The sequence below is a fragment of the Trachurus trachurus genome (genome assembly GCF_905171665.1).
Source record: "Trachurus trachurus genome assembly, chromosome: 4".
Taxonomy (NCBI): Eukaryota; Metazoa; Chordata; class Actinopteri; order Carangiformes; family Carangidae; genus Trachurus; species Trachurus trachurus.
This window is the reverse complement of record NC_139898.1, coordinates 3,236,409-3,263,516: the sequence shown is the minus strand read 5'-3', so window position 1 is coordinate 3,263,516 and position 27,108 is coordinate 3,236,409. Positions and strand designations below refer to the sequence as shown.

Below are 27,108 nucleotides of genomic sequence, written 5' to 3'. Positions count from 1 at the left end.
TTCACCAACAGCTGCTGCTGCTGCTGGAAACAAACAGAAGTTGTGATCTATAAAACCAAAACAAGATGAGGGAGTTGAAATAGTCTGCAGAATCAGCTCCTGGACCTCTATCTCCAAGATCTGACCTGTTTTAGTTGATATTGTACTTATTCATTCTTTAGTCTTTTTTCTATGTCATGTAATAAACAAGATCTATTTTATTTTAGTATTATTCTACTTTGGCTTCAACCATCAAAAAAAGGTCAGCATGAGTAGCCTCCCTCTGACAGTCATTTTATTTTCTTTGGTGTTAAAATGACCAAAAAAGCAAATAAATACTTCCTGCCCTAAGTTAATATACTAGTTACTTGGTTTTTGTGACCGTGATTTTCACTATCACAAAAAAGAAAAAGAAAGATTCCCCAGTCAATCATCTGGGTGATTCAGCATCTTACTTATTTCAGTCCCAGAGAACTGCTCCAGAGGAAGGTTGATCTGGCCACAACCCAACAGTATAGTGTATGATGAAACCTTCAGACACTTGCTGTCTCATGATCAATAACATCCCTCTGTAGTTCCACAGGCACCAGACTATACACAGAGACACAGTGGAGAAATAATGGGTCATCCAGTCTGGACTCAGTGTGAACATGAGATCACTCCCATCAACACTCTTCCTCTGGTTGAATACACATAGACATCTGCAACAAAGTCTATGTGTTAAGTTTGGTCGAGAGGAATTTGTATTTCATTATGTAAAAGATTAGGACATCATATACACATTTAAATGCAGATTATATTTTCTGAAGCTTGATTTAGGATGGTTTGGACTAATGATTACCAATATTTTACCAATCAAATGATCTTGATTGATCATGATTTTCAACCATGTCAGCTTCAGCTTCGCATTATCTGATCTATTGAGAGTTGAGAGGGTTTGTGTGTTTCCTACAAAATTATGATTATTATGGCGAAGAGTGAAAGAATATGATGTGAAGGATATATGTACTGATTTAGCAACTTCAGTGTTGCTGATTGGCTGCAGCCTGACAGTGTGCTTGTGATTTAGACAAAGCTGACCTGCAATTAACACAGAAAACTAAATATTTTAAAGGATTAACTGACTGTTTTATTGGCACAGCTGACCACCTCCACAGCCACGTTCAACAGAGTCATTCTGCCATTAATGGTTCAGCTACAGACATAAGAGAGATTATAAAGAAGACATGCTCAAATCTATGTATCAGAAATATTCTACAGGAGGTATCCATTCTCCAGGGGGAATATTTTCTGGTTTTTCCTTTATAGGCAACTGGAATAGAAAGAAATATGATTCCCTGATGATAAATGTAGCTCAAAATAAAAGGCGTATCTCCTTGGATCTTGTGTATTGATTTACCCATTAAAACGTGCTGGAGAAGTCTAGACTAGATATTGACACAAGACATTCAACCAATCAAAGGATTAATCTGAAGCCGTGGGCTGTGAATGTAAAACTAAATTATCTTTAAGTAATTGAAAATAATATAGTTTATAATTAGAATATATTTTTACTTTCTTGTGATAACCAAATCTGTAGAATTATTTTGTCATTGGCCAAAACACACAATATACTTGTTTGCTGTCTCAGTTTGACTCTGCACTGAGACATCACATCTAAGGCATCAAAGAGAATAGCTGGTTAGCAACAGGAAGAAAGGGAAAGAGAGTAAAGAAGAGAAAAGACAGATGGAGAATCTACTTGATCTCCTCATATCGAAACATTGATCTCCCCCTGTTTTCAGTTCAATCCTTTGATTTTAATGATCCTAGTAAAAAAAAATGCTCTCATTAATTGGCCTCTGTATTGTTGCATGAGCCGACAACATTTTCAAGAGACTTTCAAGTGGGACATGAGTTGAAATCACTGAACTAGAGGAAGAAGAAGAACATGCTTCATGTTTGAGGACTGTTTGATGAGCAAAGATTTTATTTTTCTTTGTACAACTGAAAAGAAACTCACTTCAGTCGGAACGTCGACACATGTCAGGAGCTGCTCTAAACTAGATATGTTGAAAAACAAGACAATGAAACAAAATATTTGATAAGGTAGTTCAGAGAACACTCTCCAGCAGCACACCCCATCTCTGGAAGCTCACAGGCCAGAGGAGATGGAAACACCTCCCGGCTGCTCTGGCTCGACTCAGTGGGGTGAACTCAACACATCAGACAGGAGCAGCTCTGATCTGATGAAGGAGCAGCAGCTCTTCTCTGACCTTCTTCCTCTCAGGGTGAGCCCAGCCACCCTAAGGAGGGAATTCGTAACTGTGATCTTGTTCGCTCTCTGACCACCCACAGCTCATGACGGTTAAAGGAATACATTGGCCCATTGTCATAATCCCTATAGTTTTAGGAGTAGGTTTGTTACCTTTAATTGTCGGTTCAAACGCATGCTGCTCAGAGCTACGCTACAGAGGCTCATAGGATTTCCTGGTTTCCCTCATCAAACTTTTCAAATACACAATCCAACAACTCCAAAACGCTCTGGTGGACAAGTTGTGACCTGCACATTCACCACGCTATGAGATAACGGAACATTATGAGACTGAGTTGTTTTTGAGGCAAATGCAGAGACTTCTTGCCGAAAAACTGCTCCCGATGGGAACACGCATCAGTGGTTTTGCATGAATTTACCTAGAAAACAACTCTGTCTGGTAACGTTCTGAGTATTATCTCATAGTGTGGTGAATGTGCAGGTCACAACTTGTCCACCAGAGCGTTTTGGAGTTGTCTGATTGTGTATTTGATGAGTTTGATGAGGGAAACCAAGAAATCCCATTAGCCTCTGTAGCGTAGCTCTGAGCAGCTCACGGCTCTGCTCCGCTGTTCTAAAAATAGCTTGCACCGACAATTAAAGGTAACAAACCTACTGCTAAAACTATAGGGATTATGGCAATGGGCCAATTTGCCCAAAAATTTGAACTATCCCTTTAAAGCACACATTGGCCGGTAAATCAAAAAACCCAATTATATACTCATCTTCTGATTTAATGATTTTGACCTCTAATCAATGAAGAGCTCTGTCTCCTTCATGTGAACCTGCTCATCTCTGGACTGGACCTAAGTGACATCTGACATCAGCCTCATGGTACCAGTCATCCAGGTCCAGATCCACCTGTGTCAGACTCAGTAGACAGTTGAATCAATTTGTGATACACATACAGAGTGTCTCTTATGTTTGGACAGGACGTTGGTCAGAACTGATCACTATCACAAAAGATGGGAGGTTAAGACCCAGATTGAAAATAACCTGAATTTTCCTCACGTCCTTTTCTCCTTCATGATGAACCATACTTTTAAAGACGTAGTAATACATCTCAGCTGCTGCCTCTGTCTCACCATCACTGCACTGCCTTCTATATGAATCAACACATGAATCAACAACAGTTACAAAACACACGAGGGTTCCCACATGCTCATGTAAGTGGAAGATTTCACAACTTCTCCCTTTTCTTGTACTCACCCTGCAAATAACCACTTTACTTGGCTCTGTGTGAGTTCTCAGAGGACACATGTTAACTGTAGTACAGCAATGACGGCGAAGGGGTTCTGGTTCTGATAAATGCTGACCCACATGTTCATGTACAGGACAATTCAAGGGTGTGTGCAGCTCGGTGCACACGTCAGTCCTTCTTTGAGTGCAGGGCCTTAGAATGGTCATTACCGCTGATGTGTTGACATGCAAAGTCACAATATGTCCATTGAAAAGCCCCAGTGCTGCTGAACCTCCAGTCAGAGAGTGTAACTGTGGATGAGTCTGTAGAAATAAAGGCCTCCACAGGAAGGAGTGTTTCTGTCTCTGGTAGATGTCAGCAGATGGGACAGGTTTGTCTCTCTCTCACATACACACACACACACACACAGCGTCTGTGTCATGGTGGACTCCCCCCCTCCTTCAGCAGTGGATCTCATAGGCGATCTGAGAGTCCATGAACAGGCCCGTGTGGTTCAGAAACATCCCCTCAGCCTCTGACGTGATCACAGGCTCGGCCTCCCCTCCCTCCCCCGCCATTCTCCTCATGGTCCGTATGTCTCCCTCCTGCTGCTGCTGCTGCTGCTGCTGCTGCTGCTGCTTGTTGGGGACCAGAGTGGGAGTCATGGGCTGGCCGGGCCCAGAGGAGTGGGAGTGGGTGTGGCTGGAGGTGTCGGACGGAGCGGGGCAGCCCAGGTTGGTGGTGGTGGTGACGGCCGTGGGCGGAGCGGGGGGCAGCACGGGCTTGGCCCTGTTGAGGACGTACATCTCGTGGCCGCGCTCGTCTCGATACTCCTCCAGCTGGGCGAAGGTGGTGGGGCCGTCGGAGTAGTCGTTCACGTACAGGATGCTCTCCTCCTGCGGGGCAGAATTCACCTGCGTCACCTTTTGTCGTACAGCAGTTTACAACGACGTGGGAAAAATGACAGGTTTTAATATTGGTCGGTGCTGAATCGGTGGAGTTGCAAATACAATCAAGTGAGGCTGCTGTCTCTGCCTGGAATGCACTACAAAAACACCTCAAACTGGACAAATTCATTTCCATCCCGGCCTTCAAAGAGGCCATCTCACACCTTCTCACAGATCCCTGCAACTGCTTTCCCATCGTCCAACCTTCCTCTCAGTCTCCTGCCTCATCGGCCTGTTTTCTGAGCTGTACGTTGGCTCAGGCCTATTTTGTGATGAAATTATCCTTGTTACTAACCCTGTTTTATGTTTTCACAATTTTATCTTGCTGTAACTTTATCTTGCTGTTGAAAATTGGAAAACTGGCCCATTGCCATAATCCCTATAGTCTTCGTTACCTTTATTTGTTGGTGCAAGCTATTTTTAGAACAGCGGAGCAGAGCCGTGAGCTGCTCAGAGCTACGCTACGGAGGCCAATGGGATTTCTTGGTTTCCCTCATCAAACTCATCAAACACACAATCCAACAACTCCAAAACGCTCTGGTGGACAAGTAGTGACCTGCACATTCACCACGCTATGAGATAATAACAGAACGTTACCAGACAGAGTTTTTTTCGAGGCAAATGCAGAGACTGCTTGCTGAAAAACTGCCCCCGACGGGAATGCACATCAGCGTTTTTTCATGAATTTACCTCAAAAATGTGAATGTGCAGGTCACAACTTGTCCACGAGAGCGTTTTGGAGTTGTTGGATTGTGTATTTGATGAGTTTGATGAGGGAAACCAAGAAATCCCTAACCCTAGCCTCTGTAGCGTAGGTCTGAGCAGCTCGCGGCTCTGCTCCGCCGTTCTAAAAATGGCTTGCACCGACAATTCAAGGTAATGAACCTACTCCTAAAACTATAGGGATTATGGCAATGGGCCAATTTGCCAAAATGTTGAACTATCCCTTTAACCTGCCTGGCCTAATATCCTAACTTTTCTCTGCTGCTCATTGTGAAAAGTTGTTTCTTTCCCATATGGTTGTGTCCCACTGTCCCTCGCATTCCTGTTGTTATGTGGCTGTGGTTGTTCACCATAATGACATTGAGCTCACTCTGTTGTTGCTGTATACCATGATGGCCCTGTACTTTGCATCTCTAGTGTGTCACAGCTTTTCTGCTTTGTTTATCCCTGGCTGTCTTTGTTGCACACACACACACTCGGATACAGCAGATGAAAATGGATGGATGGATGTCTTTGTTGCCTTGCTGTATGTCTGTATAGCTGCGTTTGTGTGCTGTCGTCCCTCTAACCAATCCTTTTTCTTTCACAGCCCCCTTCCTCTCCGCCTCACAAAGCTTGTGCTTTTTGTCAGGCCATCACTGTAAATAAGGACTAAGGAGGTTCTTAATGATCTGTCTGGTTAAATAAAGGTTGAATAAAAAATGAATAAAAGAGGCAAATAGGAGCTGTGGCTGTGGTAGCACCTGTAGCTAACAGAGTACAGAGGCTAACTACACCAAGAACAGTTGTCAGGTTTGTCTACATCAGATCTACTGTAGGCACCAGAGCAGGTATTAACTTTACTTTACCGCCAAACAGGAAATACGTTGCTGTACTACTGTGAATGAAGCTCTAATGGGTTTTACCCCATGATTAGCTGTTGTTTTAGTTGCATGTGAAGCTACTGTATATCTTGGTGTCTGTTTGTCAGCTTCAACATGACCACTGAGTCTTATTCTGCTTCAGAACACATACCGTAAAATAGATGGCAGGATATTTACCAAATCATAACGTCTGTGGATCCATTGCTGAATGAGAGTCTGACTCATCTGTAATGCTTCTTAAAGGAAAGATTTGGCTCAGATTTGACTAATGCCTGGATGTCTCAGTGGGAGTAATCACAGTAAAACTGAAGTTCTTCTGTTTTAAAATCAGATTTCAACATTAGCACATCACTGACTCGTCCTTAGCTCACTGCACATCAGTGAGTTGCTGACCCTACACACACCCACCTGACCCCTCAATGCCTCATGACCCTTGACCTTCTCTTTCGTCATCTGAACATTGAAGTATAGGATGTGATGTTTTTAAAAAAAATACTATTGACCAGACAGACACACACACCTTCTCTGCTCCGTCAGCCTCCTTCTCTCGCTGGTGGTGTCGGCTGTAGATCATGGCGACCAGCAGCAGGGCGGTCAGAGCCAGCAGGGAGATTCCCACGGCGATGGCGGTCTGGGTGGCGGCTCCCAGAGCGCTGAAGGCCATGCTGCCCAGAGCGTACAGAGGCTCCCGGCTCACGTCGGAGCCCAGAGCCTGGCCGTGGTTCCTGAGCCGGGGCCAGACGGGGGAGTACGGGGAGGACACCTGGGACCACGAGGCCCAGATGGAGGAGGAAGAGGAGGATGAGGAGGTGGAAGAATTGATGGCGAGCTGGAAGGTCACCCTGGCCACGCCCCCTGCGTTCCAGGCCTCGCACTCGTAGAAACCCGCGTGAGCCACGGTCACGTTGCTGAGGAACAGCATGCCGCTGCCGGTGTCGGGGTCGAAGCGCTCGCCCTCGTTCTTCTGCAGACTGACCCTGCCTTCCTCTGACGGCTCCTCGGCCACGCCCACTCCACCACCGCCGCCACCACCGCCACCCAGCTCCTGGACCAGACCTCTGGGAGACAGCGCCACTTTACCCTGGGACGCCTTCCTCCAGGTCACCTGCAGAAGAAGATCAGTGGTGTCACTAACATTAGACATGGTTTTGCCTAAACTCCCCCCCAAAAAACAAAATGTATTGTAATGTATTTGTATTTAGTGGCACAGGAGGTTAAAGGGATAGTTAAGAAGATAAGATTCAAATTTCACTCATTATCACCCTCATGTTGACTAAGAGCTGTGAGAATTGTCAGAGTCCTCCGTGCCTTCTCTGAGTTATGGGGGGGTCCACGCAGCAGTATTTGTCCATATAATGGTTGTCAATGGATACCAACTTTCTTCGTCCAAAAAGACACACCAAAAAACATCCAAATACCTCCATACTGCTCGTCTGTAATGTCCCTCTTGTATTGAAGCCCCGACATGAGAAATTGTTCCGCCGGTGCAAATCTCGCGTGATTTGCACTGACACAGGAAGAGCAGTGAACTGAGACACCGGGAGCTTCCGCTACAAACAAGCTTAAAATATAGACTTAGTTAATTTTTTTCTGAACAATTTCTCATGTCGGGGCTTCAATACAAGAGGGACATTACAGACGAGCAGTATGGAGGTATTTGGATGTTTTTTGGTGTGTCTTTTTGGACAAAGAAAGTTGGTATCCATTGACAACCATTATATGGACAAATACTGCTGCGGACCCCGCCGTAACTCAGAGAAGGAACGGAGGACTCTGAAAATTCTCACAGCTCTTAGTTGACATGAGGGTGAGTAGATAATGAGTGAAATTTGAATTTTGGGTGAACTATCCCTTTAAGCAGGTGCCATGTGTTGAGGCTAAAGTCCTGGCCATCAGGGCGGCCCTTTCCTGCATGTCATTCCTCCTCTCTCTGCCTCCCCATTTCCTGTCTCTCTCTGTACTGTGCAACCTGCTATTTCATCTTGCTGCTCCTCAATAACAAAAACACATTTCTCAGAGTCACTCACACTTGCTCAAAAATAATTGGCCTTCCAACTCCAGGTTTGCCAGTTAGCACTGCCACCACCAAATCACTGCACCCCCACCACCCATTACATTACCCTCCTCCCCTCTGGTCGAAGGTTCAGACAACTGTCCTGCAGAACAACCCGCTTCTGCAAAAGCTTCATCCCTTCATCCTGCAATTACAGCTCTAAACAGCAGGCGGTAGATGTCATGGTTTTTGTTTATTTGTATATATGTGTATGTATTTTTTCTGGTCCTGCACGTGTGCTAGTGTCTTTGTCTGGAACAGAACTGTGAAAATGAATTTCCCCTCGGGGACAATAAATCATGAATCTGAATAAAAAATCTAAAAAAAAAAAAAAAAAAAGGCATGAAAAAGCCCAAAAAATATACTTAAATACTTAAAAAAAAACAGGGGGTAAAAAATGGGTTTTACCTGGTTAAATAAAGGTTTAAAAAAAAATCAACAACAACTTCATCAAGAACATCTGGTTTCAACCTCAACATCTGTTGTCACCCTGAACATCTGCTGTCAACTTGTAATTACTCTGCTCTGACGGCCCCCCACCACCAAGTCTCTGTTTCTCACTCTGCTTCAGCTCACTGCAGAGAAAATGAGGTGAGAGCTGTGTGAGGAGAAGACACAGCCAGATCCACAGACAGCTCAGTCCAACCTCCAGGGACAGAGGTGAGTGGAGCGAGAGAGACACAGGTTTGTACGTAATGGTGTAAAGACAGCTTCTGTTAGGTAAAGCAGACAAGTGGAGTCTGTCTGACTGTACCGACACAGAGGCAGCAGGAGGGGGGGGAGGAGGGGGGGTCCAGAGGGAAATCAGAGAAAACACTTGAGGTGCTGGTGAGTTTAGACACTGACTGATGAGACACTCCTGTCTGATGACATCAGACTGCATGTTTGAAACCAGCAGACCAAACAAAGCCTGGAACTTTATTTAAACATGAAATCATCTGGACGAAGACCAGCAGGTGTTAACTTTACTTTATTTTTTAAAAATACACACATTCGGGGCATCATGTTGCTCAGTGGATAGAGCAGGCGCCCCATATATGCAGAGGCTATGGTCCTCGCCGCAGCGACCCTAGTTCGATTCCACTGGCGGCCCTTTGCTGCATGTCATTCCCCCCGTCTCTGTCTCTCTACTATTGTTACAGTGGCTATGTTGTGGGATATAATGTACTCTGTTTTTATACCTGAATGCACATAACTTGATGTATGTTTTGAGATGTCATGTATTCTGTTTCAGTTCGTGGACGCACATAACCAGATGTGTGTGAACATGAAGCCAGATAGTGTGACTCTAGCTTGATAAACAAGAACAAGATGTAGCTGCTGAGTTCTCTTAATCTGTCAGTTAGGTCTGTTACATTAGATACACGCCTGAACAACAACACACACACACACAATGTTGCTTATCATATTTTGAGAACATGCGTGGACAGTGATTGGCCTGTCCACGTCACAGGTAACTGACCGTCACCAATTATATTCTGTCACGTGAAAATCCGACCTCTGTACAGGGCAGGCCCAGCCCAAGAAGATAAAGTGAAGCATTTCCTGAAATCAGGGCTCGTTCCTGACTGAGATCCTACGAGCTCTGTCACTCCGAGCCCAGAGCTGCTGTACCTGTGACCTGAGTAAATTCTACTACTTTGAGCTGAAGACTTCTCTGGTATTTTCTTGGGCTTCCAATATAAGACGAACACTATCCTATCACTATGACAGACTCTGCCATCTCATCCTAATTTCTTTACACACTCATGAATACAACACAAGAGGGAAACTACTTATAAAGGGAAAGAGATGGAAACTGAAATGAACAAATCTTAGTGTGACCGTTAAAGGACCACAGTCTTGGAGTGAGATTGAGAGCACAATAAAAGAGTCTGCATCTTTGTCTATTTTTAAAAAGAGATTAAAACAAAAAACTGCTGCTGAAATATGTTTAAATCAAGCTCTGTTTTTCGGGTTTTTTGTTTCATGTACCTGTGTCTGATGAGTCGTTATTGTGTTATTATTGGGGTAAAACATATACTCTATGTACTTATGGAATTACCTTAGATGGTTAGGATAAGGTTAGATTTTAGGTAGAAATAGGAACCCTTTTTACAAGATCATGTCTGCTGTACAGTATGAATTGAAAATGTATATTGGATTTTAAAATGATTTGTAAAATAAAAAATGAACGAACCTATCCATCAAAGGCATAAAAAGCCCGAAACGATACTTAAAAAAATAAAATTACACATGTCCGTCTGTGTCATGGCCTTCAGTCACCAGTCCTCAGCTCCTCTGAGAAGAGACTTTATAAATCAGTGCTCCCCATCAAGACAAATCAGCAAAGGAGGGAGTGTGTTTTGGGAGAAGTTGTTCCTCCCTGAAAGTCAGAGAGTTAGTTGTTCCTCAGTGACAGTAATCAAGTCTCAAAAATGTTTTTCCTTTGTGAAGAAAATAAATCATTAAATCATTATGCTTTAATAAAAGGCACTGAGGCCATTTACAAGCATCACATTTACATGCACTCATTAGCAGATGCTTTTATTCACAGCAAGTCACAACTGAGAGACAAGCTTAAGTGCAGCAGGAGAGCCTGGCAGAGGTGCTAAGTACTACATCTATTTGAGTGCAAATAGAGCTGGGTAAAGAAGTCCACATCCTGAAATACACTGAAAAAGGGGCTCATCTTCAGGTGTTTAAATGCAAACTGCAGCTGCAAGCAGACCAGCGTCATGGAAACTGCTGGATGCTGTGCTCACTTTAATCACCCCTACCTGAGGACGAGGGTAGCCAGAGGCATGGCAGGACACCCTGAGGCTCTCCCCCAGGCGCACGGCCAGCCTCCTGGGCTCCAGCTGCACCAGCGGAGGGATGCACACCAGGCTGTTGAGGGGAACCTCCACCAGGCTGAGGTGGGAGAGACGCGGCGGCTCGGTGCAGACCAGCCGACGCTCCGCCGAGCTGAGCAGCCGCTGCCCCGCCTCGTCGATCCAGCTCCTCAGCCAGTGGAGAGCACAGTCGCAGCGCCACGGGTTGTCTACGGCGGAGAGACAGAGAGGACAGGAGGTTAGGGTCTGAACCCGCGGGTGATGACACAGCGGAGGTCCCAGTGGTGAGAGGATGAGGACACGGCAGAGAAAGAAAGACGTGCTTTGAGACGAGCAAACAGGGTGTTTATGGTTTTGACAGAAAGGTTACAGTATGAATGTTGTACTGAACTCAAACAGGAAAACTGCACTGAGTGGGTTGAATGTTTGGAGTAACAGTAAATAGATGTTGACTGTATATATCTATATATGTATCTCTCTTATCACAATTTATCTCTTTAACTCTACTTTCTTTTGGCTGCTGTGTTGCGGTGTCATGTCTTTCTTGTCTTGTGCTGTGTCATGTCTTTATGTTTGCTTTATGTTTGTCACTTGTATTGCACAATAAAAAAAAACTAAAAAAAAAGTTGACTGGACAACTGCCATCAGAGTGATACTGTACATAAACTGGTTCAGTAGAATTCTGTGGTGAAATGATAATGAGAGTTAAGAGAACAGGTTAGACTGTTATACTAAATCCAGATCAGGTGGGTGTAAACATACAAAGCTATGGGCCGACACCTGCCTGGTTAGATTAGGATTAATACTGGATTAAACATGGTAAAAGTCAAAGCATCCCACCTTGTGCTTCAGCCACTGAAGACCTTGTCAGTATTTAACTTTAACCTTATCACCTGAGAAGCCTAAAACAAGACCAAAAAGATGAATGATGCTGTCAGATATTGTAGGAAACAGTGACACAGTGTGAATGTGAAGTGTTGTGGCTGCAGCAGGACAAAATACTGAAGCACATCTCCTATATAAAGCCTCAAACATACAGCGACAGCCAGGATGCAGACGTCCTGAGAATATGTTAACATGGCCCTGATAACACCTACTTCGAAATGCAACTCCACTTACCACTTGTGATAGGATCTCACCTCCCCGCTTTACATGCAAATACACACATTATGTGTCGTTTTCATCCAATCAACAGATGGGGCCATTATCAGTGTGTGTGTGTGTGTGTGTGTGTGTGTGTGTGTGTGGGAGTGAGAGAGTGAGAGAGAGAGAGCAGTGTACAGTATAGAGGGGTTGAGTGAATCTTTGCTCCGCTCACAGCACCACAAAAACATTTTACATTTTATATGAAGTGTGAAGCAATGAAAAGGAAAACTCTGAATTAGAGAAACATGGCTGTGGTCTCTAAAAACTCCTCTAATCACATCACTCTCTGCAGAACAATGTTAACAAACCACTAATTAGATACACAACCACAGAAACTAAAACACACAAGAGGACCAGGGAAAACTACAGTAACTGAGGCAGCTCAGCCAATCACATTAGATCTGCAACTACAGGAAGAGCTTGTGCTTGTTGCTGCCAAAAGAGGCTCCAATTATGAAACCCAGTGGTTGCAGGCAGTAAAAAATTTAATGGTTGTGTTTAAAAAAGACACAAAAAATGTTTGTGTGTTATTATCTCAAATGGACAGTTTTTTTTTATGATTTCAGGGAATCTTTTGGCAGAGATGGAATATAAATATCCATAAACATATTTCCACCAGAGTATAATCACCAAGGACTGTTGTGTTTTCATTAGCCCAAAATGAGCCCTTCATTCTTACACCAGGAGCACCGTGCACCTTTAACCACGCTATGAGGTAATAACAGAACGTTACGAGACGGAGTCGGGGTAAATTCATGCAAAACCGCTGATACGCGTTCCCGCCGGGGGCAGTTTTTAGACAAGCAGTCTCTGTATTTGCCTCTAAAACAACTCTGTCTCATAACGTTCTGTTATTATCTCATAGCGTGGTGAATGTGCAGGTCACAACTTGTCCACCAGAGTGTTTTGGAGTTGTTGGATTGTGTATTTGATGAGTTTGATGAGGGAAACCAAGAAATCCCATTAGCCTCTGTAGCGTAGCTCTGAGCAGCTCACGGCTCTGCTCCGCCGTTCTAAAAATAGCTTGCACTAACAATTAAAGGTAACGGACCGGCTATAGGGATTATGTCAATGGGCCAATTTGCCAAAATGTTGAACTATCCCTTTAAGTAAATAGACCAACATCAAATGTTAGTAACCAGATTTGATACCTGATGTGTTTTTTTTTTTTTTACAGTGGTGTGTGTGTGTGTGTGTGTGTGTGTGTGTGTGTGTGTGTGTGTGTGTGTGTGTGTGTGTGTGTGTGTGTGTGTGTGTGTGTGTGTGTGTGTGTGTGTGTGTGTGTGTGTGTGTGTGTGTGTGAGCAGTGGGCTCACCTGTGATGCGCAGCACCTGCAGGCTGACTAGAGGTCTCAGGGTTGCAGGACCGATGGTGTGAAGGTTGTTCCTGCTCAGGTCCAGCAGAGCCAAAGAAGTCAAGCCAGCTAGAGCCTGGTCCGCTAGCATGTCTATGCTGTTGTGCTGCAGGTGGAGCTCCTGCAGACGCTGCAGCACGGAGACAACGGTACAAGACACATGATCTTCTGCTGAGCAGGAGACTGAGCTCTGTACATACGCTCTAATGTGCCTCACCTGTAATCCACGGAAGGTGTAGTCCAGCAGGCGCGTGATGTCATTTCCTGCCAGGTAAAGAATGCGGAGGTGTTCGAGTCCCTGAAACATGTCGGCTGTGACCAGGTGGATCCGGTTTCCATTCAGAGCCAGTTCCAACAACTGGCCCTGGTTCTGGAAAGAGCCGGGCTCCACTGCAGAGATGGTGTTGTTCTAGGAGAGGAGGAACATCAAACTCTTACTGGCTCAGGAGCTACAGCTTTTACATCCATGTGTGTGTGTGTGTGTGTGTGTGTGTGTGTGTGTGTGTGTGTGTGTGTGTGTGTGTGTGTGTGTGTGTGTGTGTGTGTGTGTGTGTACCTGCAGATACAAGTAGTGCAGGTGCCTCAGCAGAATGAGGTCCTGTCGACGGATCTGACCAATCACATTGTCCTGGAGGAAGATGGTCTGGATGGAGAGAAGACGAGATGAAGACATGTGATGAATGTGTTAAAGAATCAAACCCTCGGATGATCCTTCAATTTGTACCACTTCCATGACCTCTGGACAAAATTTAGACATCAGTTACTCCCAAAATATTTGTGATACATATAGGGCTGGGTCTTGACTAAACATGAAAATCACTTTTGACATGGGTTTCAACATTTTTAACCCCTTCCTGGCCAGTTGTTTTTGCTGCAAAAACACAACATTTCTATGGGGTTTATGGCTGGTGACAGTATTTTAGTGATAAAAAGAGATATCCAAAATCCCCTCAGTAAAAACTGTCAACAAAATAAAACAAGAATTTTGAAAGGGGCTTTATCTATTGTTCAGATTTCGGTTCTGGAAATGAGCGCATATTTCATTAGATATTGCCTCATTTACATAGGCTATTTAAACATAAAATTTGACAAAACTTGTAATACAAAAAATATTTGTCTTAATGTGAGTAATAAACTTGGGAAGTTTTATGGTGATATCTGTTAGTTAAAATTTTTACTTTATTTTTACATTAAAAAACCCATTGGACATTTTTGTCCACTTGAAGGGTCATGGGTATGGTTAAAATGTGCATTACAGGTCCAAAAAATTGACTTTCATTCTGAAATTAGGGACATCCAGAGTTTACCCAAAGATAAACCTCCTTGCCAAAAATCAGGCCCCAGTGACCTTTCATTTGACCGTGGGGAGTTGGGAAAATGTGAGAGGTGGACAAAAATGTCCAGGGGTAAAAGGAGGGTGACATCTGCAGTAACGTCAGTGGATGTCCTGTCTCAGAGCGGTGGACCCACCTGTGTGGCCTGGGGGACGTGCTTGGGGATGTCCTTCAGGCCGGTGGAGCCACACTCCACGGTGAGGCTGTAGCAGCGACAGCTCACAGGACAGGACGGAGACGCTCCACCGGGAGTGTGGGTGGACATGAGCAGCGTGGAGAGAAGAAGCACCAACATCACGGCCATTACGCCAACACACGACTAGGGGACGAGGAGAGGACAGTAACACAGACATCATCACTTATCATCAGCTCTTACACAACAATCAATAAAATCTATCAAAGCAAGTCTCGGATATTTCTTATAAAAATATCTTGCTCCCTTTGCTTCCAACAATAAAACGTATTGAATTATCTCAGACGCTCAAATACTGGCCTTGGAAGACAAACATGAGTCAGACACATTGTTTGACTAAAAGGTCGTGCCACCACTGCTAAGTACAGTATTCATCACAAAGGAAAGTAGCTACAGTCAGGCTCAAATAGTCATAATAATCATGACATTGTTACATGGTCACCTCCATTTGCCAGAAAATATCTTGTCGACTGTTCAAACTGCAGCTCCAGACAGTCAAACAGTCTGATTTCAACCCATCAGTACCACACACTCCACATCACCTCCACCTCCACTGAGGGAGAACACTGATGGATCCACACCGCTGCAGGCCAGTCGGAGTGTGTGTTAGGCCACGTTACAAGCTGATAACAGTCTGTGTCTTTAAAACATCTCTCATCCCTCTGCTCCCCCTGCCAAACACACTCATCAATCACATCTGTTGTACACACACTCGACATACGCTATTCATCCATGATCATACAGTATACCTCATATGGTAAATATCATACAGTTAATCATTTATGTCATTCCTGACCAATGAAACAGATAACACTGTCTGAATAACAGGTTATGAAATGATCCTGCCTTTAATTTAATTTAATTGTATTTAATTGTATTTTATTTTTTTTATTTTTGTCCCATTTTATTCTTATTTATTTATTTAATTTGTCCATTTGCTTTTTTATTTTATTTTTTTGTCTGTTCGAGGGGATATGGGAGAAAATGTTTGTACATTTAATGTTGAGTTTGAAATACATTTGACATTTCAATAAAAAATATTGTTTAAAAAATATATATATCATACAGTTACTTTTTATGTCAAAACATGTACAGTCGGTCAGTTATATTTCTTTACTATTATTTATTTACACTAGTAATGTCATTCTCCCATCATATTGTTATAACATTGGAGAATATTGTAACATTAAGTTTATTTTTGTGATCGATTTTGCACCGCTGTTGTTTCTTCATGTTGCTGTAAACATTTTGTCTTGCACTGATTGTGTGTTCTATGTCATGTGGGTGTGTTTCTGTATTAATTATACATGCCCTATACATGTCCACTGGGTAGGGTTAATGAAATTTCTTGAATTGAATAATTCTTCTATTATACACCTGATCTTTGGCCTGTACCTTCAGCTACTCGCTCATTTTCTTCCACACAAAGCTGAATGCTGAATTAACTCTGTTTGCATTCAGCAGCAGCTCAGCTTTTCTGCAGACTCTCCTCCTGCAGGAGCTGTGTTCAACCTGCCAAGGAGAAACATTATGTTTACAGGCTGCACTGATGTCAGTGTTATCAACTGTTGAAATGATTAAAATTCCTCTCAGTGGAAACGTTTCTGCCTGCTCAGGGGAAATGAAAGAAATGAAAGAAATGAAAGGAGTGGAAGCAGCCACTTCAAACCACACACTGGGGAAGAAGTGAAGGTGTGAAGGTTTAATAGAGATGCTGCAGACACACACAGCTAATGGGCCTCAGACCTCATGTTTAACTAAAATAATAGCAACAATCATGTTGAAAACAATCGGCAATTAACTTGCGCACTTTTAATTTGTCTCCCTGTCTTGTGTTTCATATATTTGTTTTGAAGTAAATGGGATTCAGTTGTATTCAGACAGATTTCAAAGGAGGCCTTGATCCAGAGGTCGCTCTGCTCCTGTTCACATTCACACTCTTCACACTCTGCTTCAGTCACATGGGAGTCATCAGTTTGACAGAACAATCAGAGCAACACCGAGGCTCCATCACTAAAAAGAAACACGAGCAGACAGGCGATCAGATGCACACCACTGGATTACATGATGGATGTGGACCTGTCTGAGCTGTTATGTAACTGTTCCCAGGTCTGAGCTACTGTACCAACTTGTTGAGTACAATGTTATTATTGATCGAATCAATGAGCTGAACTAAACTGTACACTTTTTAAGTGGTGCATTAAAAATGATTCTACTGCCATTACTACTACTTTAGTCTTGGGAAGATTTTCACGAACATATACAGTCTATAAAAGCTTCATTATGTCACAGTGACAATGACCTTTGACATTTTGGATATAAAATGTCATCATTTCATAAAATCCTTATGGTTTTATCACTGTGGCATAATGAATGTGTGAATCTGTAAGTTATGGTCAAAAACATGTGACTTTGAGCTCATCCCTGAGTCCAAATGGATGTTTGGCTAAAAAGGTTCCGTCAGAGCGATCTCATTCACAAGAGCAGGACGTGCAGGCGGACTGACATCCCAGGAACATGGTGCATTCACACTACAGGACTCACAGAGCTCAAGATGTGTTAAGGATCTGGCACACACTGACAAGCCATGTGAGTGCGTAACAATCCAGGCACTGACAACATCACTATGAATTAATGTTCCTTTGAATATTCATCCCAGCATGTGCATCACTGTCACCATAGAAACGATCCGTGGCTTCAAACACTGGCCTGAGGACGGATCCACGTTCAAGGCTGTTTCTTTATTTCTCTTGGAACATGGTCCAGTGCTGCTGAAAGACTGCTGCTCTCTCCTTGATTGAAGTGGCTGTTAAATCCAACAGCACCGTTTAAATGAATCAATGAGACATTTTGATTTGGTTAGATTATTTCTAACATCTGATCTCAGGTCAAATGTCCATGCTCAATGCAGCATTATACAACAAGTAGTTCCGACCAAGCAATCTGATTGGTCAATAAGACATTTAGAACGTGCTCAAATCAGCATTACAGCACGGCTGACTTATCACTGAAAATATTACTTCGCCATGTCATGTTGTTTACACATCTCCATGGCAACATGGACTTTTCCCCCTTTTATTTTGAAAAACGTAATTTATTACTCGTGAAAATAAATCACAAACTACATTGACCTCCTGTAGGTTGTTCCTGACAGCTGCCAAAGTCACATTTATAGAACAATTATGTTATTTTATTTTTTGTTTATTGTAAACTTCCCCGTTACAGCCGAGAGGATTGTCTCCCTCCCATGTGTGTAACGTTACAAAGTCGGAGAGACACGAGTTGTGATCGCGGTGAATATGTTTTTCTAAAATATGGCCTGGAGCTGAATATTTCATTGGATAAAACGGAGGTGATTACCTGTATGTTTCTCTCTCTCCCTCTCTCTCGCTTGCGCCTTTTGGGCTTTTAAATAGTCTGGAGTAATCGTTTGGCTTTCTCTATCAGCTGTGTCGGCGACACGGCGCTATAACTTCATTTACATGCAGAGTTTGCGGTTGTAGAAGCTACATCTGTGAAAGGAAAAAAACGGCATCTTTGTTATAACTTGGGCGAGTTTGTGCAGTATTGATTTAGTTCGGGAAAGTCCGAGACCGCGTTAAAACATGAACGTCAGCTCAGAGTTCACTCATCTGGGACTAGAAAATCATTTCTGTTGCTAGGTCGTTACTAAGGTTCGGACTATTTGCTGTAGAGGTGAACTAGGTTCCATTACACATAGGAGTCTACTGACGTGACTGATTGTGTTTCAGTTATTAGTCAGACCCCATTTATTTCCATGGAAACGGGAAGCACACTCGCAAAAAACTTTAAATTTTGAGAGCAAAACGTCCATCAACATGAATATTTATTTAATTATACGCTCTATTTTGTTGGTAATTGTTGTATAATCGCAATATTACCCTCGAGGGTGTGCTTAAACGTCATTTGAGCACTTCGGTGATGCTTGCGGACCTCGGCGCAAGCGCCTCGGTCCTGACCGCATCACCGTCGTGCTCAAATGACGTTAAAGCACACCCTCTCGGGTAATATTGCTTAAGTAAACTCTAAACAGGAGGCAGCTTCCAAAAACACCATGAGGCTGAGGTACAGAGCCATCAAAACACACACACACACACACACACACACACACACACACACACACACACACACACACACACACACACACACACACACACACACACCCTTCTTGATCTAATCTAACCTTCCCAGACAGCAGCAGACACTGCACCGGATCCGGCTACAAGTCGAGAGATCCGCGTAGCAGTCACATCACCAAGCGCCTCTGACCCAGCTTTGCAACGAGTCTGGGTGGAGACTCATACTGACAGCTGGCTGACAGTCATAAACATTCGTTCGGCTCGAATCCGTTTCGGCACCGCAGCCCAGATGCGCTGAAATTCAAATTTTCAACTGTCCTTTTTTTTTTTTTTTTTAATCACTTCAAATTTTAACTGTCCATTTTTTTAACCACTTCGACGGGAGCGCAGCACAGAGCGGACTGCGGATCGACAGGACACAGGCAGAGCATCTGTCATTGGAGTTCTTGGTAAGTAAGTTAGGCTACAGTCACTATTAAAATAATGGTAGAAGCGTTGTTGTATATATACATGTACATTTTTTTAAATCAAGGATTTCAGCGTTTTTGTATAATATAGCCTAGCTAGCTACTATGATAATATTCTAGCATGGCTAACATGGCTAAGATATGCTAATTTGGCTCCAGGAGCTAAGTTACTAACTTAGTGGTAGTTTCTCCTTTTGTCTCATGTTTTCTCTCGCTCAGTTTGACTGTTGTAGTGGAAACCGGGGATTTTACCACTTTATTTTCACTCCGTAGTAACATTTTAGCAAGCGGCTAACTGGTAGCGTTAGCCACCGGTGTAGGCACCAAATGTGGGGGCTCCGAGCTGCCAAAACCGTTTTGACTAATCTGATGTTTGTTAAGTCTATAAAACGAATTATTGAACAAACATTACTATTTCTGTGTGCACGTTTTTGTAATTACTCATGGTTATCGCAGTTGTTAGCTTTGCTGCTGCTGACAGCTAAGTTAACAGCAGCAGCAAACTAACATCAGGACGTTAGCTGTCAAATCCCTCCCGTTTTGATTATGATACGGCCGATGTCTATCAACAATTAGCCTAGAGTAAAAAACCGAGGCTCTGTTTATACGTTAATATAATACATCCATGGTTTATACGTACGCGGTTATTATTTTTTTTAAACTTAGACATTAACCATCGTTTGCACCCTTCGTTTAGATGCAAAGGGCCCTGAAAACGATTCTTTCTAAAAAACTCCGGCCAGAGTGGAGATTTTGGAAAACTCTGTTTGCATGTTCACTTACTTGTCCATATACTTGGTTTTTCATTCTTCGTTTTCACATATTTATTTCCAGAACTGTAAAACATTTTTTTTAGTCCAAATAGTCAAACAGATCCATTTTTTTGTTTTCCTGATCAATATTTCCCCCCTTAATACATGGATTGTAGTGGTTGCCAGTGGTTTCATTTCTTAAAAACCATCACAGAGTTTTTAAAAAGTCCCATTTCATGATTTGCTCTCTTTTCAGTAAGCCTGTGAATATTCTCATTTGTCCAGGTCATAGTTATCTCAAGGAAATTTAAGTCAAAAGCAACTGGACTTGGTTATTTGTCTAGGAAGACGTTTCACCTCTCATCCAAGAGGCTTCATCAGTGCATCTGACCAGGCTGGGACTGGTCCGACCAGTAACCAAATAACCAAGTTCAGTTGCATTTGATTTAAATTTCCTTGAGATCTCTTTTCAGTGTTTCCTCTCTATTTTTCAGATTCTGTGAAACTGACACAAAATTAGTCAATAAAATAGAAATTATGCACTTTATCATGATTAATATGTTGCATATCGTACAAAACTGATTTCCCACTCTTGTGAATAGTGGGGTTTTTTTCTGTGTCACTCTGTGACCTAATACTGAAGATATACTTCATATGGGCACCTTCTATGTAGAGACTTGAAACATCATCCAGCTCCAGCAGAAATAATAGAACTCTACCCTTCCCTCCTCTCTTCTCTTCTCTAGTGCAAATCACACTGCTACTTCCTGCTCCACCACTTCTCCTCTGACCACCCAAACTGTCACGTAAGTTAACTGTGGTTTTAATTCTGTTGCACTTTGTTTAACCAAATTCCATAAAGCTTTGTTAAAATATTGTCCTTCTTATTTTCTCTACAATTTAACAGCTTGGCTGGACCACTTGATGAGATGTTGGAAACCGCCTTGGAAGTGTTCATGCCCACTTTAAGAGCTGGCCGGTCTGGGAGGGAGCCACGTAAGTGTTGACTAATCCCTCACCTGATGCAATATTGAACTGATCATTTAAACTCTTACAATTCTGAATCCTATCAACAAAAATGTCACAGATGACCAAAGTCATTTGTGTAGTTTACTATTTCATACAAAACTGCATTGTAGGATTTAAGTGACGGAAATCAAAATGTTGAGTCGGTGGTTTCTGGACCATAACTTTTTGTGTGCTTTTCTTATTTTAATGTACTGCAGGGGCTGTGCGCGAGAACCATCTGGGGGGAAAGACAACAGACATGGAAATCAACCACCATGCCATCAGGTGGTTTAATTTGGCCTCCGACCGCGGGGTGGCTGTAGACAACAGTCACAACAAACTATATCCTCATTCTGGACTGTTGGACATGCTTGTGACTAAGTGCCGGTCAACTGTTCTCTAGGTAATGTTTGCTCTGTGGTTTGTGCTCAGCCTCAGCTTGCATGCGAGCTGTTTGGTGTTTTAAATGTACATTTAAGTCTGACAGAGAGAGCTGTTTTGTGTTTTCATGTACATGTAATTTTGACAAAGACCTGGTTGAGTTTTACATGTATGAAATTCTCACAAAGAGTGGTTTTGTGTTTTTATGTACATGTTCTGACAAAGAGCTGTTAGGGTTTTAAATGAACATGAAGTCTTGACAGAGAGAGCTGTCCATGTACATGTAATTCTGACAAAGAGAGCTGTTTGGTTGGGTTAATGTAAACCTAATAATAAATTTTTTTGAAGACAAACGTCCATTTCTTTGTGCTGTATGTGTATACATTTGGCCCAGACCTAAAATATCAATAACGGATCTGTGCCAAATCCGAACCAAATGTCATTAGCTTTATTAATTATGCTGGGCCAGAACTGGCCCAAATCTGTTCCTGATTGTGCTGTATGTGGATCGCATTTGGCCCAGATGTAAAATTTGAATCACGGATTTGTGCCGGATCCGAACCAAATGTCATTGCTTTTTTGACTGTACTGGGCCACAACTGGCCCAAGTCCGTTCCAGATCAGTAATCCGTATCTTCGCCGGTATTGGGCCGTTGTGAAGAAAGACCCCGGTGCGGACCCGTTTGCCGGATCTGCACCGGATGTTACCCACAGTCTGGCCCAGATCTGCCACAGTGTCTTTTTGCTGTCTGGGTTCGTTCCCTGACTCTTACATCATCACATAAAAGCAGCTTTTTCTTTCCCAGTCCAACCACGTTCTTTTGTCCTCTGACCTTCTCATTGGTGGATGACCAGCTCGACCTCCTCCTGAGCCACAGACACAACAATGGGACCACAGACTGATGGATAATGGTCAAATGTTAACTTTGCATACCAGAATGAAACCCCCCCTTCTGTAATCAAACATGCAGCATGAGCACAGACAGTGAGACTATACAGTATGTCTGATTTCACTCTTGCTCACAGTTTAGACTGGTCTACTGTCTACTGTTGAGCTAAACAAAAGCCCTGGTCACTAAACACACCCTGCTGATGTCATAGAAACTGGTCACACCAGATCATTTTGAAAGAGTAACAGCTAATCGATGAGAAAACACTCAACCAGCCTCAGAAGTTTCAGAAGAAACCAGACTGCTTCCATCACTTCGAAATGTGAACTTTGATTCAAATGTTGTTTTCTCAGTTACCCTGACCTTTGACCTTCCAGTCCATTCAGTTCATCTTTGGGTTGTTTGTGTCCGACATTATAAAATCCCGTCAATTGTCCCCAATGTATCATTTCACAAGGACGGGATGGGTATAAGATCACAGTAGTCTTGCCCTTTGAACAGGCTTATTAAATTACATGTATATTATCTAGAAACCAAGGCCAGACCGAAGAACAGGCAACGTTAGCATGAAAGACAAAATAGAGTTAATAATCATCTATACAGAGGAGGTTGTGTTTTTGTTGCTGTTGCCTGTTCATTTGCCAGTCGGACTGCACAAAAAGTATTGAACTGAACTGCAGCAAACTTGGTGGAGGGAGGGAGGGAGGGAGGGGGCTTGGCCAGGGAAGAACCCTTAGAATTTGGAGGGCACATTGTGTTTTCTCTGTTTTATTAACCTTATTTTGATATTTTCCGCTTGCTGAATACAGACTTTATAATCACTTTATTTTGCAGGTATGTAAATACTTTTCAGTGCCTATAACACTCAGCTTTTTTTTTTTTTGACACTTTCATAAAGCTCTAAATTCAAGTACATGTTTGGAGGTGGTGGAGCTGCATCGGACTGCATTTTATTGAGTGGTGTTTCTACAAATCTACCACTTTGGTGTATATAAAGAGACAAGCACCTCTATATAAAAAAAAAGTCCAGTACCCAGCATCTCAATCCTCTTCATGTTTTTTTTAGCAAGGTGTCACAGCCATGTTAAAGCAGAAGTAAGCGATCCGGTCGTTTTGGCTAACTTCCTGTCAGCAGATGGAGTTAGCAGTCCCCGCCCTCGTCCCTACGTCACCACATTCACGCGCATCCCTTGGCTGCACACACAGAGAGGACCGCCCCTTTATGCCGTTCTCTCTCCTCATTGGATAAAGGTTGTAGGATACAAGGAAAGTTTTCTCCTCGGCTTACAGCAGAGCAGAGTGACTGACAGACCAAACACTCTATATAAGTGATTGCTGTTGGAAGATATAACTATTTAAGACTTATATTAACACAAACATTCTGCTTACTTCTGCTTTAAAATGACCGCTGAACACATGAGTACGACTGAATAGAGTTTAAGAAATATCCAGCCACACCTACTAACCCAGGACAGCGATGATGAGCGCCACATGGCAGCAGAAAGCCACATAGAGACAATAACATTTGCCAAACATACTTATGATAGGGGGAAACCAGAACTGATGCAAATGACAACACAGGCGGAGGGGGTGTGGCTTCACTCTCCTCAGGATGCTGTTACTCCACTATATCTTTACAAAGAAAATAGTAGCTGCTCTCATATATCCAACTCTTTTATGTACTATATGTTGAGTTTACATAGCTATTACAGTTGAATTCACATAGCCTATTTATGAAAATGTCACCAAAAGCTGAATATTACAAACATAAACACACTTCACCTTGTATAAAAGCCTGAGTATTGTCATATACATTTGGATTTGGGATCATGGATCAATGTGATATGATTCTATGTCTTTATGTTTTATCAGTAATTGCTGGTATGGGGGTCCTTTAAAGGCTGGAGCAGCCCTGCAGGTAGATCATGTCCACAGCCATCATCCCTATTGACTGATTGGACATGCAGCACCATAAAGCCATGTGTCTTCATCTGTCAGAGATGCAGTTACTATAGTCACGGCGCATGTAATCGTGAAAGCTGGAGCGGTTGAATATCCAGGCCACCTCGCAGGCTGAGCCCACAACACATAATAACAGTAAACAATGCCTGATCCCTGCGCTGGAGGCTACAGTACATGGTACATGGCCATCAGTGCCTGCTGCTCCACCTCCGTGTAGACAGACGTACAAAATGTACGGCAGAACAACAGCCTGTCAGATCATACCTGGACTATCTCAGCATAAAATAATCCATCCGCGGTTTATCGCTGCTTCATACCTGACTGAGGAAGGATGGAGGAGGGTCCCACCGTGATGTCCTCGCCTGCTCGACGCCCTCTCACTTTTTATACCACCACGATTATTGTGATCTCTTCTCGGTGTTAAGAGTCGAAAGCAGAGCCGCAGCTGATGGATGTTTCCGCGGAGAGCAGGGCACCGTGGGCCCGTCGCATCCTCCACCACACACACACACCGTCAGCGATGAAAACACACAGAGAGAGAGAGGGGGGGGGGATGGAGCAGCCGCACGTCAGGTGGCGCGTCAACCAGCGGCAGCAGGCCGGAGCGGATCCTGCAGCACCGACACAGAACCGGACCGAGACGACTCAGGTGTCTTTGTTAGAGCCCCACATCCAGCTGCTGAGCCGCTCCGCTCCGCTCCTCCAGTGCGCCCTCTCCTCCTGGTCCCACTCCGCCTCCCGGCTGCTCCTCAGGACCACGGTCAAGTCCCACGCTGCTCCAGCAGCAACAACAGCGACGCTTCCGCCAGACTCATTCAGAATAAAAGCCTCGTCACACATTACTAATTGCCTATCAAATTCATTTTTGCACAAGATTTGCTGCAGTTCATGTCGTAGGCTATAGCCCCCATCTACCCATCCACCCTGACCTGCCACCAGTAATGGTAAAGAACAATTTCATAAGCAAGAGCATTGCAAAGTCAATTCACTGCATCTACTCAAGACTGCAAATAAAATCTACTTCCTCTTTACTTTTAGTTTTTTTTTTCCACGTGTGCAGTTGAAATACCTGTCTGTTTAGTTTAACAGCAAACTGATAAAAGCAGGGACAGACCGTTCCATTCATGGATGTGAGTGACACATCCATGAGTTAAATAGTTAAATTATACATTCTTCTATTTAAAAAGTTTAGTATAGACATGAAATAGGATGATGACACTGAAAAACAGATTGAGATGTACAGTATATGGAGGCTACTTAATTCTACATTACTACATGCAGACCATACATACATTAACTTCCTTTTGCTGGAATAGCCATTAGTATAGGCCTACAGTGGCATGCAAACGTTTGGGCACCTCTGGACAAAATTTCTGTTAAAGTGAACAGTTAAGTAAGTGGAAGATGAAATGATCTCCAAAATGAGTTACAGATGACACATTTCATAATGTATATATTTATTTTAATCTTTTACATTTTCAATGACAGAAAAGGAAAAGGGCCTATGGCAAAGGTTTGGCCACCCTGCATAGTTAGTTATAGTAGCCCCCCCCTTTGGAAACTGTCACAGTGTGTAAATAGTAAATATATCTTGTCTGATACCTTGGTCAATGTTATCTGAGAGCTCAAGTCTCCTGGGTTTCTCATTCTTTTGCAGCCTGCTGCTTTGTTTCCCTTTTTCAAACTAAAATCATAGAAAGCGAAAATAATACAATGATATTGATTAAAATATTGCAAAAACTTTATGTCCGTTGGAGATCACTTGCTTAACTGTTCACATTCACAAACAAATTGACCAGGGGTGTCCAAACTTTTTGTGCTCTTTTAATTTATGTGTCCAGACACGATCTACTTTCTAAATCCACTCGGATAATGTGAACTCCTGTGTCATCATCCATATTGAATGTTAATCATTCATTCCATTATCTTTACTATGTGACATCAGACCAATTGGCCCATTCCTCATTGGACCAATGAGGAACATTGGACCTGATGGATCACTCCCTGGCTTCCTGCCTCTCTCCTCCGAGCAGCGTTCCCACCTCCTATACTTCATTATAAAACACTTAAACCCCTGTTCTAGCAAATTCTGTTGAATAAAACATAACGTCAACCTTTGTCTGTCTGTAAAATTAATCCAAGACGTTTGCAAATGGACTCACCAGAGATGCATGGATGAGAAGCCTATAGCAAAGGAGATGGCAGATTAAAGACAGCTCTGTGAGTCCCTCATTATCTGACAAGGTTACAGTTTGTCCTTACTGTGTGAACAAAACTGCGTCTTACATCATCGTGCTACACAGTACAGTGTGATATCAAAGAACAACACAGTCATGGCGAGTTTGTTCAGGATTATCTCCTGGAATGATGTTTACTTTTCCATTACACCCCAAAGATGTTTATTGCTCAGACATTAGGCCACACTGCAGATTTAATCCTCCCCTCGAGCTGTTGATCCAGGTCTTACAACCCTGCTCATTTCCTCTAAAGCAAATGGAGCATCCTCTGTACCGGTAATGTAATCCTTCTTCAGCACTAAGGGGGGAAGTGCCTTTACTCTCACCTCTGCCTCCTCTTCATCGGGCACTGCTGTCTCCTTCAGTCCCATGCCTCACTCCCTTCTAATTCCTGTTCAAACTAATAATATTTTTTCACATCTGTTTACATAT

At 43.1% G+C, this 27,108-nt stretch overlaps 1 protein-coding gene across 2 annotated transcripts; it reads right to left on the bottom strand.

Moving 5' to 3' along the window:
* Nucleotides 1–3,027: 3,027 nt before the first annotated feature.
* On the bottom strand, nucleotides 3,028–25,294 carry LOC310984975 (leucine-rich repeat-containing protein 24-like). 2 transcript variants are annotated; one of them, XR_014595343.1, is made up of 9 exons: nucleotides 24,757–25,294; nucleotides 14,823–15,005; nucleotides 13,909–13,995; nucleotides 13,570–13,761; nucleotides 13,314–13,482; nucleotides 10,798–11,060; nucleotides 6,506–7,090; nucleotides 3,482–4,348; nucleotides 3,028–3,374 (listed from the first exon to the last, which is right to left on the bottom strand). XR_014595343.1 is itself a non-coding variant. In XM_083970368.1 (8 exons), the coding sequence occupies exons 2-8, from the start codon at nucleotides 14,988–14,990 to the stop codon at nucleotides 3,914–3,916; spliced, it is 1,899 nt and encodes a 632-aa protein (XP_083826494.1). In that variant the 5' UTR covers nucleotides 14,991–15,005; nucleotides 24,757–25,294; the 3' UTR covers nucleotides 3,028–3,913. The 2 variants fall into 2 exon arrangements, 1 of the variants encoding a protein (XP_083826494.1); XM_083970368.1 differs by having other exon boundaries at nucleotides 3,028–4,348.
* Between the last annotated feature and the right edge of the window lie 1,814 nt (nucleotides 25,295–27,108).